General features: G+C 37.1%; 3 protein-coding genes across 4 annotated transcripts; 2 read left to right on the plus strand and 1 right to left on the minus strand.

Annotated features, from left to right (window-relative positions):
• LOC18774103 (flap endonuclease 1) lies at positions 10 to 4,346 on the minus strand. 2 transcript variants are annotated; one of them, XM_020566894.1, is made up of 18 exons: positions 4,191 to 4,346; positions 3,977 to 4,093; positions 3,838 to 3,896; positions 3,605 to 3,664; positions 3,435 to 3,488; positions 3,297 to 3,345; positions 3,152 to 3,199; positions 2,968 to 3,033; positions 2,818 to 2,868; positions 2,461 to 2,580; positions 2,303 to 2,387; positions 2,107 to 2,188; positions 1,881 to 1,995; positions 1,725 to 1,781; positions 1,587 to 1,633; positions 1,445 to 1,499; positions 692 to 879; positions 10 to 336 (listed from the first exon to the last, which is right to left on the minus strand). In XM_020566894.1, exons 1-17 carry the CDS (start codon positions 4,200 to 4,202, stop codon positions 706 to 708), a joined length of 1,251 nt encoding a protein of 416 aa, XP_020422483.1. In that variant the 5' UTR covers positions 4,203 to 4,346; the 3' UTR covers positions 10 to 336; positions 692 to 705. The 2 variants fall into 2 exon arrangements, with proteins under 2 accessions (XP_020422483.1, XP_007205399.2); XM_007205337.2 differs by lacking the exon at positions 692 to 879 and having other exon boundaries at positions 4,191 to 4,339.
• Positions 6,664 to 9,856, plus strand: LOC18772382 (protein NRT1/ PTR FAMILY 4.5). Its single transcript, XM_007208121.2, has 6 exons — positions 6,664 to 6,830; positions 6,923 to 7,010; positions 7,112 to 7,329; positions 7,415 to 7,831; positions 7,941 to 8,065; positions 8,512 to 9,856. Exons 1-6 carry the CDS (start codon positions 6,828 to 6,830, stop codon positions 9,419 to 9,421), a joined length of 1,761 nt encoding a protein of 586 aa, XP_007208183.2. The 5' UTR covers positions 6,664 to 6,827; the 3' UTR covers positions 9,422 to 9,856.
• Positions 13,381 to 17,597, plus strand: LOC18775065 (pectin acetylesterase 12). The gene is made up of 12 exons (XM_020566833.1): positions 13,381 to 14,094; positions 14,593 to 14,675; positions 14,902 to 15,031; positions 15,134 to 15,207; positions 15,606 to 15,692; positions 15,774 to 15,898; positions 16,007 to 16,067; positions 16,250 to 16,303; positions 16,459 to 16,536; positions 16,657 to 16,762; positions 16,874 to 17,019; positions 17,131 to 17,597. The coding sequence occupies exons 1-12, from the start codon at positions 13,908 to 13,910 to the stop codon at positions 17,245 to 17,247; spliced, it is 1,248 nt and encodes a 415-aa protein (XP_020422422.1). The 5' UTR covers positions 13,381 to 13,907; the 3' UTR covers positions 17,248 to 17,597.

The raw sequence follows: 17,600 nt of genomic DNA on the forward strand, positions 1-17,600 counted from the left end.
AAAGCCATATAACAATACTTCAAGTAGAGTAGACTGAGGCATACATTTTCCTTTCATTTGAAAATTGAATTTAAACAGCAAGTAGTTTGAATAGAAGCATATGCCCAAAATTTCACATCAAACATGCTCCAGAAATCAACCTAAAATCTTGCAATCCTAACATAAGAAACCGGAACTGTGCTAATCCGTCGCAAGTCAGTTCAACTGATCAAAATGCAATTTGCTCAACTCGTCTGGTTTGAAGTTAAAATGCAAATTTGACTATTTCTTCTTTCTACCACCACCAGCTTTTGGCTTTTTGTTAGCAGGTTCTTTGGCAGTGTTCTGTGGTGTTTCCTGTCACAAGGATAAACGGAATATTAGAAAAACAAAACTATAAATGCTCAGATTGAATAGTTTCTTGCTACACAGTTTAAGATGAAAGCTTTACAGTTCTCAACCTCAACCAACACACCACCTTTTCTAATAGTCTACGGGTTTTTGTTGGGCATGTCAAGTGCATTTGTGACAAAAGAACCATCTAAGGCAAAGAAAAACTGAAATATTCAATGTAGAAGCTTTGTTTTCATAAAGTTAGGCATTTTTAGTTGTGGAAAAACTTGACAGCAACAATTCATTTTCCTATGATACTGATGATATGATATAAATTAAAGGAGATAGGCATGAGCATAGATTGTCTCTGAAGCTTCACCAAGGTTTTCAGCTTCATGCGCCAAAACAGACACCTCTGGTTAATGGCGTGGAGTGCTTCAAGCCTAAACCAAGAATTGTCAGTCTTATACTGCCACTGACAGTGGGCCTGAATGAATTACAATCTTGCAGACAGAACATCTTATGCTTGATTGCTGGTTTGGAAGATTTAAGCACACATTTGGTTTCCTGTCATTCAATGTAGCAAGAAATTACGACAACCTGTTGGGTCCCTTTTTTTCCTTTCATGAGTTAGGGAGGAAAAGGCAATCTGACAGAAATAGGTATCAAATTGAAGAGAGGGAATGTGCAATGCGCAAAGGGGGTTTAAAGATTCAAACCAACAAGCAGTGATCAGATGGACATCACAAAATTCATTAAAACTTTCAACACATGCAAATTGCTTGCAGCCTTACAAGATCCCCATTTCAGCAATTCAATAAAATGTGCCAGGGAAGACCAATTGTAAGTACATAGTAATGATGAGTAAGACCAAGAAAGAACTCTTAAGGATCAAATAAAACACAAAGAAAAGTACACTATAGAAAAATGAGAACCAATTAATGCAGGCCAAGATATAATAAAGAAGAATTAACAATCTACAGCATCTTGATGCAGCCAGAACTAGAGGTCACATCTTGCGCATAATACAAAACCAGTGTAAGAACGCAGAAGAGTGTTTTCTACCTCTAATCCCGAATATAGACACAGTGAGAAGAAAGATTGAAGGCTAAAATGCTTAATAGAACCATACCTTCCGTTTAATGGGTACAGATGGGTTAGCAGTTGGTTTGAAAAAGGATTCTAGTCTGTAAATGATAACATGAACAATGCATTAAAGCCCAATAAAGAAAGGAATTCATGAATTCATATCTATTCATCCTAGAATCACTTACCTGCCCTGTGACGACTTGTTCTTGGCTGCTTTAATTTTTTCTATTGCCTAATCAACAGAAAATAAAGCTTAGAAGATACTGAAATAGAAGCAACATGATTTTAGGGAAAGCCTGTAATCTTGATAAGTAGGAGCACACCTTTGTCACTCTGTCACTGTTGAATCCATTTTCATTCACCAGAAAGGAAATCAGTCCCTGTAAAATTGAGAAGTCAATTTAAGTACTTTGACATGAAAGAGTCGAAACAGGGATGATGCATATGATATAACAATTTTCAACTTTGAACGTATTTACTTCTTCATCTGGAGCAATCCATTTAATCTCAAGTTGCTCTTCATCACTTAAAGCAACTGGTTCCTTAAAAAGCCTCCGAGCCTCTTGATATGGCCAATCCTCTGGTATTTGGTACCTGAAGATAGAAAAAAAAAAAGGTTATAGAATTACTTTCACAAAGTTCCTAATAGTGCAACATCATATTAATGAATTGAGTCTATTTAAGCTGAAAACCCTAAAGAGAAACCTCTCTTTGTTTATGTTCTCCAGTATATTCTCTATGGAGCCATGTTGACGGATGAGCTTCAAAGCTGTCTGTCCTCCAATCCCTGTAGGACAAATTCATAAGGTACTGAGTACTACAATTTCAAGCCAACTACAAAAACGAGTATCATATATCACAGAAAATGAGGTCACAAACTGAATTTAAAAATCCAACTTACCTCGGATACTGTCACAATAATCGCAACCGGAAAGAATGCACAAGTCAATGAATTGATCCATAGTTAGATTTAGCTCCTCCAAAACCTGAAACAAGATCATCCTTAGAACAGTGAATTAAATATTAGGCCCTTGTGACAGTCTTCAAAGTTGTAAGAACCTTGGCAACTTCGAATTCCATGACTGGGATTTTTCTTGAGCTAGGATCCATTAAATGACGAAGAAACCTAGGAGCTCCAAATGTTAGGGAATCCATGTCTTCAGAGGCCACAGCATAAACCTATAATACATAAAAGGTTAATTGTTAGTGCATATTGCTAATAACATATTCAGGCCATGGAAAAAAATTATTCCTATTAGTTCAAAAAAATTTGATGGCATAAGTCCCTCTTGGAATGAAGCCTTTATGCAAAAATAGGATCTGCCCAAATTCTGTAGAAATATAAGAAATGAAACTCTAAAATAAATTTTGTTCTTGTAAGATTCCTTAAAAACTAATAACGAGCTGATCACTTGCCTTTCCTGATTTGCAAAGTGCAGCACACTGTGCTTCTGCTTCTGAGGGAGCCTGTGAAAATCAAAGCGTTATTTACTACAAACATTAAACTCTGTTTTCGCACTGAAATTCACATCTGCAACAGCTTACTTAAAATATATAAAGTCCCACCTCAATTACAGGCACACCCATGAGCCTTAGAAGTCTTTTGCAGTCGTCATTGTGCTGCTTTGTCACCTGTCAAGCCAAGTGGCACATGACCTCAAACTTTCTATTTCTCATGTAACATATATTAAGTGCCGTGACGGTAATTATGATAGCGGATAGTATGAAAGAACACAGGTAATAAACCCACCTTTACTGTCCGTTTACTATACTTCTCAATGTCTTCCTTATTGCCAACCTGCAAGCAGTCAAGGACAAGAAAAAAGCAGGCGTGAAATGCAATTTACAGTTTCTTAAAATTACCAATCAAAAGATCAGAAACAAGATACACATACCTCCACTGCTGCTGCCAAATCTTCAGTAGCATCTGCTCTCTTTGAGTAACTGCATAACAAGTTCAGTATGACAAGCATTATTGGACAAAAGCATTGATCAGTAATCATGGTTAAGGAATTAGGAAATATGAAAGCTACCGTTTTGCCAGCTCTTGTTTCTTCAAATCTGGAGGCTTCCCGTCAAAAACATAGCTGAAAACAAATTTTGGAAAGACACTTGTTATGCTAGCTTTTGGGTTGGATAGTTCAACATGAAGGGCAATGTCAAGACTAACAAAAACAAAACTCAGGGTAAAGAAACGAATTACAGTGGCTTAATTCCAGCTTCCAGAAGCCTAATGGTCCGGGAAAACATGCCTTGCAGATGACTACAATGAACCCGATAAATAAAACCCATGTCATTATTCGAAAAAGAAAAGGTTCTTAGCAAAACCTACTTAAAAAAACTACCAAAACAAAATATAATCAAACTTTATCCAAACACAAACTCACGAAAAGGTGCCTTATGTCACTGAAAGTGAAGAACTTTAGTAAAGGGTACCTAGTAACTTCACCAGCCTCATTAGTGAGCATCTCAGTCCCACTTCTTCCCACAACAATCTACACAGTTTGACACACAACCCACATCAAAATTGAGCTTGTTTAAACAAAATCCATACAGATAAAGGGGCGGTACATACAAGAAACTGATAGATGCTCATGCTAGCATCAATGGCAATCTTTCGGCCAAAGTAGCTCTCGAATTTCTGCTCCTTCATGGCCTTTGGGGCATTGTCCGCCAATAGCTTCGTTAAACCCTAACACACCCATCCACAATCATAAAAAAAAAAAAAAAAAAAAGTACCTAATAAATCCCAGAATAAATTGGAGAAGAGTGCTGCAAAAAAATTGTACCTTTATACCCATTACAGTAGCTAAGAGAGAGAGAAAAAGAGAAAATGCAGAGAGAAAAGAAAAGGCTTTTTGGCTAGAGGTTGGGGATGAAACTGCTTCCCGCCTTACTCCCAAAGGCCAAAGTCCCAAGTGAAGTGTTTGTCTTACACACAGGACAGCGTACACGTGTACCATAGGGTGGGTGCACCGTGCACAGGCACAAAGATTACTTTCTTCTTCTTTTTTTGGCTTTTGGGCTTATGAAAGTGTGCATTGGTTAGCCACTTATATTTGGGCCCTGAAACTTGTTTGAGAATGATTTAGGATCATGGGCTGTATTTTGAGCTTTTACATGAACCATACAAGGGCCCAGGCTTATTTATGAAATACAGAATTAATCAATTGAAATGAACATGATTTTTTTTTTTTGGCAGTGAAAAAGAACATGAACCTTAACAGATAAAATCTGACAAAACATGTACTTGCCATAAGCCCATGACAAATGACAAATGTGCACCAAACCAACCAAAAGCTGCAGCAGGCAAACAGGCCGCAGCTGACAGTAAAATCTTCAAGTAAAAAAAGGAAAGGCAGAGGAGAAGGTGGAGCATGAAACAACTTTGGAAAAAGGCATATAGAAATGAAGAGGAATGTAGATAAGGAAAGATGATGGCAATGGAATGGGAGGTGGGGCAAGCCCTTAGCTGTAATTATGGAACAGAATATTGATGGACAATGCAATGCAATGCAATGCATAGAGTTCTTGTGATGTGGAAGCATCAGCAATCTTTGTTGTGACTGCCTTTTGTTTCAGCAACTTCCTTCAAGCAAAGTTCAAGCCTCAATGCTCAAGGTGCCCACAAAATAAAGTTAACTTTCCTTTCCTTGTTTGGAGCCTAACAATCAATCTTTGCCCCACTAAAGTTGAAAGTGACATCAATTAATTGAACCTTTCTTTGGTCCTAATGGATTGAACTTCACCTCAACCTTTCTTTTCTAATTGATTGAACAGAGAATTTTTTTTTCTTGACAATGCATCCAATTTTTTCTTTTTTTTCCCTCTTCAAGACATAACTAGTTAGTTGCATGGCCACCCAAAGAATTTTACCATTTCTTCTAAAGTCTCTTTTAAGTGCTTTATCAAATGGCATTTTCATCTTGCTTGGCAGCAACTTATTAAAGTATTTCTGGATGAAAAAGTGAACATAGAAATTTTGGATTAATTAATATATACATTTATGGATGGACCCAAGACCTAAAGGTTTAAGCTTTTGGTCAAGTTGAGGTCTAGTTCTACACATGTGTTGAGGCCCATTTGGTAGTCTTCCATCTCTTCAAACTCTAGCAAACAGGTGGGAAGTATCAAGTACGGGAGCAGGAACTGCAGGACCCAGAAAGAATTATAAAAATATAATTTATTTCATGAGCTTTGGATAATCTTTCTGTCTTGATAACTAATAAATGATATCTTATGGTACCAATTAGAATACATATAGTATTAATATCGATGGTACCAATTTGAAACCTTGCTTCATCCGTCACAGCAAGTGTGAAATTACCAAAGTATGCCAAATATCAGTCTGTTGTTGGATAATGATTTCTGTGATTTGATGAATGATGCATAGACATTATCAGGCTGATTTTGAAACTGCAAAGACTTAAGAAAAGGAGATCTGCAAGTGGATCTGCATAAAGTTTTGGGCATGCTAATGAGAGATAATCAAACCAAATAATTAATGAGGATCCAGAAAACATGATGAAATATCCTTTTGAGCTGTTCTGTCAACTCAAAAAGTACATTTGGAAAAATGGATGAGAGGGTTCATTTCATGTGCCCCCTTTAAACATTTTCAACTGGGGAGGAGATGCTTCAAGCTTGGTCCCAGAGTCTCCTTTACATGGTTGGGATTGCCCTAACAAAATAGACTTGTTATTTGTTAAATGATTGCTGCACTGACAACAACATTCAGACTTGACCAATTACTAATCACGATCATGCAAAAACACCATCAAGTTATTATAATGGAATGTGTTCAATGCATTTGCTTATTTGCTTTATTAAGATTTTCTGCAATATACTTTTGGCCCTCTTCTCCTCCTGCTTATGTATTTGCTTTAGTAAGATCTTCTTTCTTATGGGAAAATGGGTGAAATTGCAAATGGAATGCTTTTAATTTGCTTGATTTAAATGTGCTTGATAAGAAAGAAAATAAAAAATAAAAACGGAGATAAATATCCTAGTAGAAAGTATTTGACTGAGCAGTAATTTTGGCATAAAATATGAATGCCACTGGCAGTTTGTTGATTTACTGATAATAATTATGGTTAAAAATGAAGATAAACTAGACATTTAAAAATACCTAGTAAAACATGACATGTTCTTGAAATGAAATGGACAAAAATTCAGAAACAAAAAAGAAATGTAGAAATTCCAAGTTGCATTCCTCCAATTGAAGGACACACAATGACAGAGAGAGACAGAAAGGGACAGAGAGGCAGAGAGACAGAGACATGAACTGAGAGAGAGAACAATAAGGCGAACAATCTGATGCCTTAAACGTTAAATACTAGGCCTCTTTGCAGGCTATATGTTCAAGGCCTCTTGTGCCGAAAACATATTCTCACAACTTTATTCTCCTCAAGTTTCAAGTTTCAACCATGGTAAGTCAAACCACTTATCCATCTTCTCTGCTTGTGTGCGTTTGTTTTTGTTATATTCTTGTTCATGTGTTTCATAATGCTGTGTACAACAGGGAGAAGAGAATGCCAAGGCAAGCTACAGCTCCCTCAGCCCAATGGACAAAAAGAAGGGAGGATTTACTGCTTCCAGCTTCATTTTTGGTAAGCAACCATGAACCATTCACATCATACTATCAGGTTGTTTTGTTATATTCGATTCACTTGTTTTCTTACATTTTGCTTCTTTCTTCTTGTTCATGTAGTCTTGCTGGCATTGGACAACATGGGGTTTGTGGCAAACATGGTGAGCATGGTCCTCTACTTTATGCTTGTGATGAAATTTGATCTGGCACACTCTGCCAACACTCTCACAAACTTCATGGGATCAACTTTCTTGCTCTCCCTCACCGGCGGCTTCATTTCTGATACATACTTGAGCAGGTTCACAACATGTCTGATTTTCGGCGCAGTCGAAATACTGGTAACAAAAATAAAGTTGGTCATTCTTCTTCTAGTTCTACTTCTACATATGGCACCAATTTTAATAAAACCTCCTACACATATAGGCTTTGGTGCTGATGACAATTCAAGCTTATTCAAAGGATCTGCACCCAAAACCTGTTTGCAAGTCAAGTTGTGTGGAAGGCGGTATGGCCTTCATGCTCTATGCATCCTTGTGTTTGCTAGCATTGGGATCAGGTGGTGTGAGGGGAGCGCTGCCGGCACTTGGTGCAGACCAGTTTAACCGGAAAGAGGAAGCAAAATCACTTGCAACATTTTTCAATGGGCTCATGCTCAGTAGTACACTTGGAGCAACTATTGGTGTCACATTCATTGTGTATGTTAGCACCAATGTAGCTTGGTATTGGGGTTTCTTTATCTCAACAATTGCAACTTTTGTCGGGTTTGCTGTGCTTGCTATTGGCAAGCCTTTCTACCGCCTCCAAATCCCCGGAGACAGTCCCATCATAAGGATCGTTCAGGTCTCTCTTTCTCTCTAATCAAAACTCTCAAATCTAATTACATGTGCAGACATAATTAGTACACTTGCTTAATTACTAACACGCCTATGATGTCTAAATGATTTCACAGGTTATCGTCGTTGCGATAAAAAATAGACGTTTACCACAGCCAGGGAGCCCTCAAGAACTGTATGAGATCAGTGAAAAAGAGTCAAATTACTTTGAAGAAAAAATTGCACATACTCATCAGTTCAGGTGAGACATTACATTGATTCATGCTTAAAGTTCACCAATAGTGTCCAATAAACTCACGTTCATGCATGCCTGCCAAATATATTCAAACAAGACTCACCAAACGGCATGCCAAGATTCTTCAAGTTTCACATTCAAACAAAAAAGAAACAGAAAATCAAGAAGCACCTTGATAATACAATGACAAGTTGACATCAAAGTTTCTGTTAACGTGGGAGGGTTTCCCTTTTGAAGTTTACTTGTTGACCATGATATATGTTTGCTGATTTGAGGGGTGAAAATGATGTGGAGTTTTTGGAAGCTTTTAATCAAAGTTTTTGACTTCAAAGGGTACCAATTAAGCAGATCACTTCACCTTTTGGAAAATGCTTGTCACATTATAGCTTACAGTACTTAACAAAATTTCAGAGAGATAAGGTAATTAATTACTGCCTATTAATTTTGAACAGGTTTCTAGACAAAGCAGCCATACTTGGCAAAGACACCAAGCCCCAACAATGGGTGGTTTGCACAGTAACACAAGTGGAAGAAGTCAAGGTCCTAACAAGAATGTTGCCCATTCTGTTCAGCACCATCATAATGAACACTTGTTTAGCACAACTCCAAACATTCTCAGTCCAACAAGGGAACGCCATGAACCGCTACTTGGGCTCTTTTGAGGTGCCGGCGCCATCAATTCCTGTCATCCCTCTCCTTTTCATGTCCATTCTCATCCCAATCTATGAGTTCTTCTTCGTTCCTTTTGCTAGAAAGATCACAAACCATCCTTCAGGCATCACGCAGCTTCAACGCGTCGGTGTTGGACTAGTCCTATCTGCAATTTCAATGGCTGTAGCCGGCATTGTTGAAGTGAAGAGAAAAAACCAAGTCCACAAGGACATAACAAAGCCCATAAGTCTCTTTTGGCTTTCTTTCCAATATGCTATCTTTGGAATTGCTGACATGTTCACTCTAGTTGGACTGCTAGAGTTTTTCTACAAGGAAGCACCAGCAGGCATGAAATCTCTCTCCACTTCATTCACATGGCTGTCACTTGCATTTGGTTATTTCTTGAGCTCCATCTTTGTTGATGTCATAAATGCTGTGACCAAAAGAATTGCTCCAAGCAAACAAGGATGGCTGCATGGAATTGACATCAACAAAAACAATGTGCACCTATTTTACTGGTTCTTGGCCATCCTTAGCTGCATCAACTTTGCAAACTATCTTTACTGGGCTTCATGGTACAAATACAAAACAGATGAACCTGCTTCTAAGATTCAGCTGAAGCCTTTGAACCAGATCCCTCTTATCAATGGTGACCCAAGTACTCAAGACAGTGTAATAAAGACTAAAGAAGAAAAGGTAACAGCTTTATGAAGCCCAAAAAATAAAGCATATAGTAACCAAGGGGAGGAACTCACTGAAGAACAATGTGCTGATGAGGGTACTGAGCTCTGAAAAGGTTGAAGAAGAGCTAGAGATAATTAATGGGTTTTTACTGATATTTTTATATTTTTAATTTTTGGGCTCAGTCTCTCTTTGATCTTATTTTTGTGTGTGTTTGTAATTGTAACATTGTTTTTGGGTTTGGGACTGAGAATGTGTGGGGTATATTATATAGGGATGCTTTCAGGTTCTGAGTTGCTCACTACTCCTAGCTTGACATGTTTTGAACTGTGAATTTAAGGATGTGTGGATTGGGATTGAGAAGTGCCTTGTGAGGATTTTGTCAATCCCTCCATATAATACAGATGTATTTTAATAAGTTTTCTACTCTTTTTCATAAATAAAGAAATGAAGCGTTCTGCAAAATACTCACTGGTGTAGTGGTTTGGAGCAATTACTCCTTCAAGAAAGGTCTTGGAAAGGTCTTGAATTCTAATCGCATCCATATCGTGTGTGAGTTTAATATATTATCACTCCTCTCAATATAAAATGTCTTTAAAAAAAATTACAAATGGAGCGTCCTCAACTCATATTAAACAATCTTGCATATTTGTTTTAGGCTCCAATTTGGTCAAAATTTGGTAGAAATTGGGCTGGGCTGGTGCACTGAAGCTGAATTTATCAGGCCCAAAATTAACTGAGCTCAATCTTTCATGGCCCAAACAAGATATGCTTTCACCTTTAAAAGTTGAGACCCAACATACCCAATATATAAAAAGCTCTCCAACCCAAACTTTAAATTCACAATTCCATCTTTCTGCCTTATTAGGTCAACCATGCGTCAGCATGAGAAGGGCACATGGAAGCATTAAGCAACTTGAGGTGTCAATTTGAGGTCATGTTAGAAAGTCTCATGTAACTGGATAGCACTCCTCGCTATCCCCAACTAATAACGCAATAATATATAAGATAATTTTTTTTACGTGTCGTTGTATTATTTGTGGGGATAACAAAACAGTCGAAACTTTTCTTATTTTCTTCTTTGTAGGGCCGTGACCATTATTGAAGCTTTCTGAGAGTGAAATACTAAGATAGTAGGACAAGGACAGTGCTCGTTTTGTATGCCCTACAAAAGTACATGCTAAAAATCTGCAGGCATTTCATTCCCCATAATATAATTGACATTGAATTATTGATAAATAATAAAAGAAAATACAAACTAAAGTGATATTTTAACTACTCTAATGTATAAAAAGAAGAATCAAACTCCAATATAAGGGACTGAACACGCTACCTTGGTCACCTGGCCTAACCACATATGTGGAAGTTCTTGTTTATTTGTCTTGGATTCGGATGATGGGTTTTGTTTGTGTGGTTAGTATAGAATATAGGATACTAACTAAAGAAAAAATTTGGAGTGCAGAGAGCAGACCCAGATTTTTTGGTTGAGAAATATGCAGTGCGAGACAGAGCTTGGTGGGCTGTTTTGCAATCAAGCAGGCTTCAAAAGATGCATCATGTGATTATGGGACCAAGAGCTCATGCTCACATGGCGCCTCTCTTTTCATTAATTCCATGGTTTTTATCTTCTTTCTATATAAACTTGGATTCATCATAAATTATTGTGTCTCTTACACGTGATTGGGGAGACATAATTTCCCAAAAAAATGCCTGACCTTATTTAATTTCAGCACTGTATGTTTTTATATTGAGAAAGGGATGGATCAGGCTAACTTTCACCATTTTCATATGGAAAGCAAATCACCTTATTAGATCTATAATGTGAAAACATTCATCGTAATTAGATCCCTTATGCTAAAAAAAGCCCTTTCTATATTTTTATCTTTATTAATAAATTAAAGAATTACAAAGGAAAACAAGCATCTTCCTCCTACTTAGGAAATTACATAACAGGGTGTCATGAATACAATTAAGGTCACCTCAAACTAAACAAAATGATCCCCATTACTTAAAACAAACCTAGTAAGTCTGTGTATGCTTCAATGAGCAAAATTGAAACAAAGAATCATGAAGTTTTTATCTTTTATTCTCTTCTTTGCACTAGTGAATTCAATCAATACTTATAAAGATTTTTTTTAAGTGAGTGACTTTCATAGAGTTGACAAATTCTTAAATACATTCATAGAGTTAATAAAAGTCACTAGTAAATCGATAAGACTTTTGTTCTTAACAATTAGCCTTACAAGTACTGAAAAATTATTCATTTAATAAGCTTTTTAAAACTCATTAACTTTTTTAATACCACCAAAACCTTCAAAGACTTTTTAAAAGTCATAACTGAATGCCAGCAAACTTTTATAAACTTTTTAAAAATCTAAATTGAATACCTCCAGACTTTTAAACTCTATAAAAGTCATTTAAATTGGATATTATTGTACAAAAGACATCGAACCAATCAAAAATTTCATATGAATCACAATATCGTGAATTCAGTAACTATCCGAATCACATGCAAATTTTCCGTCTTTCCAATTCCCCTCTTGATAGTTAGTCCAATTTTGCAGGGTTTTTATGTGTACTAATTACAACCTTTACATGGCAAGAGGCGCCACACAAAACAAGAGTCTTCCCTTCCATTACAATTCATTCTAATAACAAGCAAGAAAACATGTTTGACGAAAAGTAAAACATCAGTCGCCACCAGCAAGCACACATAAATTTCCACTAAAAGATATTGTTGATTATAATTTGACCAAATCTGTGAATGTATTTGCTTTTACGTGTGCGTGTGTAGGGATACGAGCATTATTATAGAATTAATGTGTGCATGACAGTTGCGTAAACGCAAAGGATATAACTTAATTCAATTAGAAGAAGGAAGCATCAATCGCATCGAAGTCTTCACTAAATTTGTGTGTCGCTGTTGTTGGAAGCATTAGTTTCAAGCTGGTAGCTAGTTTATGGGTGGATGGGAAGGCATCACAGCCTCAAAGGGGCCTTGTTTAGTTTGTTCATTTCGAACATGCCAAGCTTTTTCTGTTGGATTTGATCATTTGAGAGAGCTGGCTATGTATACTTTATAAGACCCGCTCCAACCATTCACACCAAATCAAGCTTTCCTCTTAATTTTATCCCCATAATTGTCGGCAGCCTCACTTGAGTTAACTCCTTAAAAAAGAAAATAATCCATTCTTCTTTACAGTTGGGAGAAAAGTTAACAATTATCCTTATATCTAAGATTTTGTGTTTGAATCTCGATATCCCTACCTAATATTGTTTTCATAAAACAAACCTTGCTATTACATATCCTTAACTATTTTGGGTTTTTTTATTAATAAAATTCAAGAGATGGTTAGGTGAACAATCTCATACAAAAAGTAAAATCTTATGCTTACTAAAGTTGGAGAAATCTGCACACACATTTGGGCAACTTAAAATACTATTTGAGAGGAAACTCAGGGGAAAAATAGGAAGATGGCAGAATTACAGATCCACAATAATAGTAATAACATGTACTGTTTTCCATTAATCACTGGACAGACAGATTCACTATATTTTCAGCGAAACACACTGCACAAAGATCTGAACTCCAAAAACTACCATCAAGAGCAAAAGATCAGCTGAAACCATGAACAGGGTAGCTCCCTAGATTATACTTTTTCTTACCAAAAGAATGAAAAATGTGGCCCCTACTTTAGCATGAGCCATTGATCAAGGCGGAATTTTCTGATATATGATTGTTTAGTGCAGAAACACATAAACAACACAGCTGTACTGTACCTGTAGGCTGTATGCATCTCAAGCAGACAAGCACGGGTTCCAGTTGATTCCACCGGTGGCCATAAAGCACACAACTTTAGAAGTTAAAACAATTTATGTAAGCCCAAAGAAGAAGAAAATCATTAAACCCCTCACATTAAAGTCTTAACCATCTCAGTGTGGTCCTAGTGTGTCGCTAATCATATTCACCACCCTCCTCTCTCTCTCTCTCTCTCTCTCTCTCTCTCTCCAGAGTTCAGTTCAGAGAACCAACCACTACTCTTCCCTCCTCCTACGTGGACCCCACTTTCGTTATATAATGTCACCGTCCCGGTCCATCTTTTGCCCCTCTCTCAAATCAAGGGTCCAGATGGTCTGTGATATCGCTTGTCCAGTTAGGATTGTAGTTTTTGTCTTGCCCTCCTAATCTTACGTAATTTAGATTCGAAACGTGCCTCCTGTGTAATAAAACCTTAAAAGGTTCTCTCTCTCTCTCTCTCTCTCTCTCTCTCTCTCTCAGATTTATTGAGTTTGATTTCCTTCCATAGTTAGCTCTCAAGCTGAAGACTTTCCCTCCCATAAATGTTGTCGCAGTTGCTTAAACCAGTCACCAACTCTATGGCCAAATACACATAACATCAGGGCAAATCAAAGTTTGCCTCTTTTTTGTTTCTTCCTCTCTTTACTTTTCTACTTTTTCTTTATTACATTTTTCAAGACTTGGGTGGCAGAGGGATTGAAGCAGAGGAGAGCAAAGATGAAGCTCTGGTGGGTTGGCATTGTAATATCACTTGTTTTCAGCAAATGGGCTAATGGGTTTGTAGAGCATAGCTTTAATGAAACAGAACTGTCTTTCTTGGAGGCCTATGGAGAATCCAAGGTCGGAGCTAACTATCTCATGGTAGGGCTAACCCTCATTCCAGGAGCTGGAGCCAAAAGAGCAGGTACACTCTACACTCCTATGTTTTTCTCCATTCTTGATAAGTTGATGTACATTTTGCATATTGCTTGATTTAGATAAAGATGGTGCCTTTTATCTAGTGGTAATCTTAAGCTAGAGTGTTTTCCCCTCCATTTCTTTATTTGTTTATTGTAGCTTGTATTGCAGTTTTTCCTGAAAACTTTGCACTCTTGTTTGTTACTTGTGACACTGTTTTTTCTCCTTCCCCAATTGTAATCAAGGGGCCTGAAACTTTCAGTAAGATTCTCTCATCTGTGCCTGCTGGAATTATTAGCATATTATTTTGCATGAGGCTGATGTAATTGTTGTTAGATTTGTTTACCCATTTTTTCCCCTTACATTGTATTTGTCCGTCTTTTGTTTTAAATTTAATTTTGTAAGTCATGCCTTATGCATTATTCTTGGAATTTTTATATTATTTGAGATCTGTCTCAGTTTTGTTTTGGCTTCATTTACCTACTTGTGTTTTTGGCTTTTGCAGTCTGCTTGGATGGAACTTTACCTGGGTATCATTTGCATCGTGGATATGGGTCAGGAGCAAATAGTTGGCTCATTCAATTGGAGGTTTGTGAGTGTGAAATAAACCAAAAACAAGGACATCATTTAGCTATCCATTCTGTTGCATATTTTTGCATATCAAAATCTTAAAGATAGTTTCTGCAAAAAAATTTATGCTTTTTTATCATGTTACCTTTTGGTTGATTGATTGCCAAACAAGCCTATCAAGTCCTTGGATTTTACTGAAAATTGCTTAATTCAGAATTTGACTTGAATAAATATCTTGTGTCAGGGAGGAGGTTGGTGTAACAGCATTAGAAATTGTGTTTACCGAAAAACAACCAGGCGGGGATCGTCAAGATTCATGGAAAAAAACATAGCATTTACTGGAATACTAAGCAATAAAGCTGAAGAAAATCCTGGTTTTTCCCTCAAACTTAATGCTAACTTGTCAAAGACTATACTTGCATCTACCTTTTTCTGGTTCTGTGTTGACCCTCATCTTATCATCTATGGGATTGCAGATTTTTTCAACTGGAACAGAGTAAAGCTTCGGTATTGTGATGGTGCTTCTTTTACTGGGGACGGTGAAGATAAGGTTAGTAGGATGTTCCCACCGTTTACATTTTTCCACCAAACGGTGGGATGTTTATAATTTGGTGGCTAACAAATTGAGCAATGAAAATATGAATTTGGGATCTCACACACAGCGCTCCAGTTCCACCTTGATATAGTTTTTTAGACAGTGTATTGGTGCTTTCCCGTGTGGTTTTAAATTGACCTCATTATACTTTTCTATTTTAGAATATCTACAGAGTTACTCAAAGTTTCACCATAAGAAGAGTGGTAAAAGGTTGGAGAAAGAGAATGCCTAATCTTATATGACTTAAAACTGATAATTCCAACACAAATCTGGTAGTTCTGGATGGTACCTCAACATAAATCTGGTAGTTCACATGCACACCAGATGCTAACACACAGTGATTCTGATTTTAGGCCAGACAACTGCAATTTAGAGGACAGCGTATATGGTTGTCTGCAATGGAAGATTTGAAGTCAAAGGGCATGCGCTATGCCAAGCAGGTATAATACTTCTTGCTTATTGTATATTCTCATTCCCATGTTACGGCACTTCTTGCAGCATATTAACCAATCGTATTTCAGACTCTTCTTTCAGGTTGCTCTGCTGGCGGTCTGGCAGCTATTTTGCACTGTGATGAGTTCAGGGGCTTATTTCCAAGAACTACAAAAGTGAAGTGCCTGAGTGATGCTGGATTGTTTCTTGATGCGTAAGTACTAACATTAACACACTTTCCCTTTCCAGCACTGTTCACATGAAGACATGCTCTAGCTTATTAACACTTAAATTTCAAATGGTGATCCTGTTGGAACTGCAGGCCTGACGTTTCTGGTGGACGCACACTCAGGAATTTATATAATGGTGTTGTTGGCTTGCAGGTATTGGCATGATTTTAAAGATTTGTAATCCACTCCCAATCCATGTTTTTTCTTTTTCTTTTTCTTGAATTCCATGAAAGCAACAATATATTTTGTGCATAGTGATACTGTTTCACTCAGATCTAATCTGTGGTAATGTATGTTTTTCATGTATGCTTATGGTATTAAAATGATTGTCCCAGGGAGTGCAACATAATCTGCCACGGGTTTGCACTAACCACCTTGATCCTACTTCGGTAATCATTTCTTTTTCCTTTTTATATACATATTTTTGTTTGTAGTCCTTGATTTGAAGATATGTGGAAACATCAAAAAGTTACGTGCACTGCTGCTTCCCCCTAAAACTGACACAGCTTCTCCCCGCCCCCTTTTATTTTATCTTTCCTTTCAGTGCTTCTTCCCACAGAACTTGATTGCCAACATCCAAACTCCACTGTTTATACTCAATGCAGCATACGATTCATGGCAGGTAATTTTTCATTTCTATAATGTCTAAAATTTTGGTTCGACCTGATGTCCCATACTGTACATCAAGTGAAGTACTCTATTGAATGACTGTATTAAATTATGTTTCCCCACTTGAAATCAGATACAATCCAGTTTAGCTCCAGCATCAGCAGATCCTGCCGGCTTCTGGCACGAGTGCAGATTAAACCATGCAAAATGTACTCCATCACAAATCAATTTCTTGCAAGGTGATGCCAATTTTGAGGAACTGTTTTAACTCTTAAAATTTTATAGCTGCTTCAGAAGCAAATGAACTAAACTTGTGCTGTTTGTTATGACTTTATGTTACTTTAAAACAGGATTCAGGAATCAAATGCTGAATGCAGTAAAACGATTCGCTATGTCTAACAAAAATGGGTTGTTTATTAATTCGTGTTTTGCGCATTGCCAAACTGAGAGGCAGGATACATGGTTTGCTGATGATTCTCCAGTTATTGGAAAGAAGGTGAGCCTGATGCAACGGAGTTTATTAAGTTTGCTTACAACATAAATCTCAAGAAATCTCATGAAACAAGAGTTTGAAATTCTAATCCTATGTGTGATCGACGATATGCAGGCAATCGCAATAGCTGTCGGAGATTGGTATTTTGACCGAACAAGTGTGAAGGCTGTTGATTGTCCCTACCCTTGTGACAATTCTTGCCACAATCTGGTTTTCCAAAGAGCAAATTAATGGATAGGCTTATTACATGGTCAACACCTTGAGTCAACACATTACATGAAATAGCTTTATAGTTCATTTTTCTTTTCGGTCCAGAGCTTTATGGTTCAATTGAAATCAATAGAAGACAATAAAACGGAAGGCTGCTGAAAAGTGCAAAATGTCATCAGCAAGCGTTTCGCATTGATGTAATGTTTTGGTGAAAGCTCTTCATATCTTGGATTATGTTCCAATAAACTCTTTCTTGTATTAGCAAATTAGTAGTTGGAGAGGTAGACAAAAGTCACTTTTCTAAGGTGTTATTTTCCTCCACTCGCAAGAGTTTGTTGATAGGTTTATGTGAAAATTCTGATTCTGGGTTCTAT

Source organism: Prunus persica, chromosome G6 (genome assembly GCF_000346465.2).
Source record: "Prunus persica cultivar Lovell chromosome G6, Prunus_persica_NCBIv2, whole genome shotgun sequence".
NCBI classification, from domain to species: domain Eukaryota; kingdom Viridiplantae; phylum Streptophyta; class Magnoliopsida; order Rosales; family Rosaceae; genus Prunus; species Prunus persica.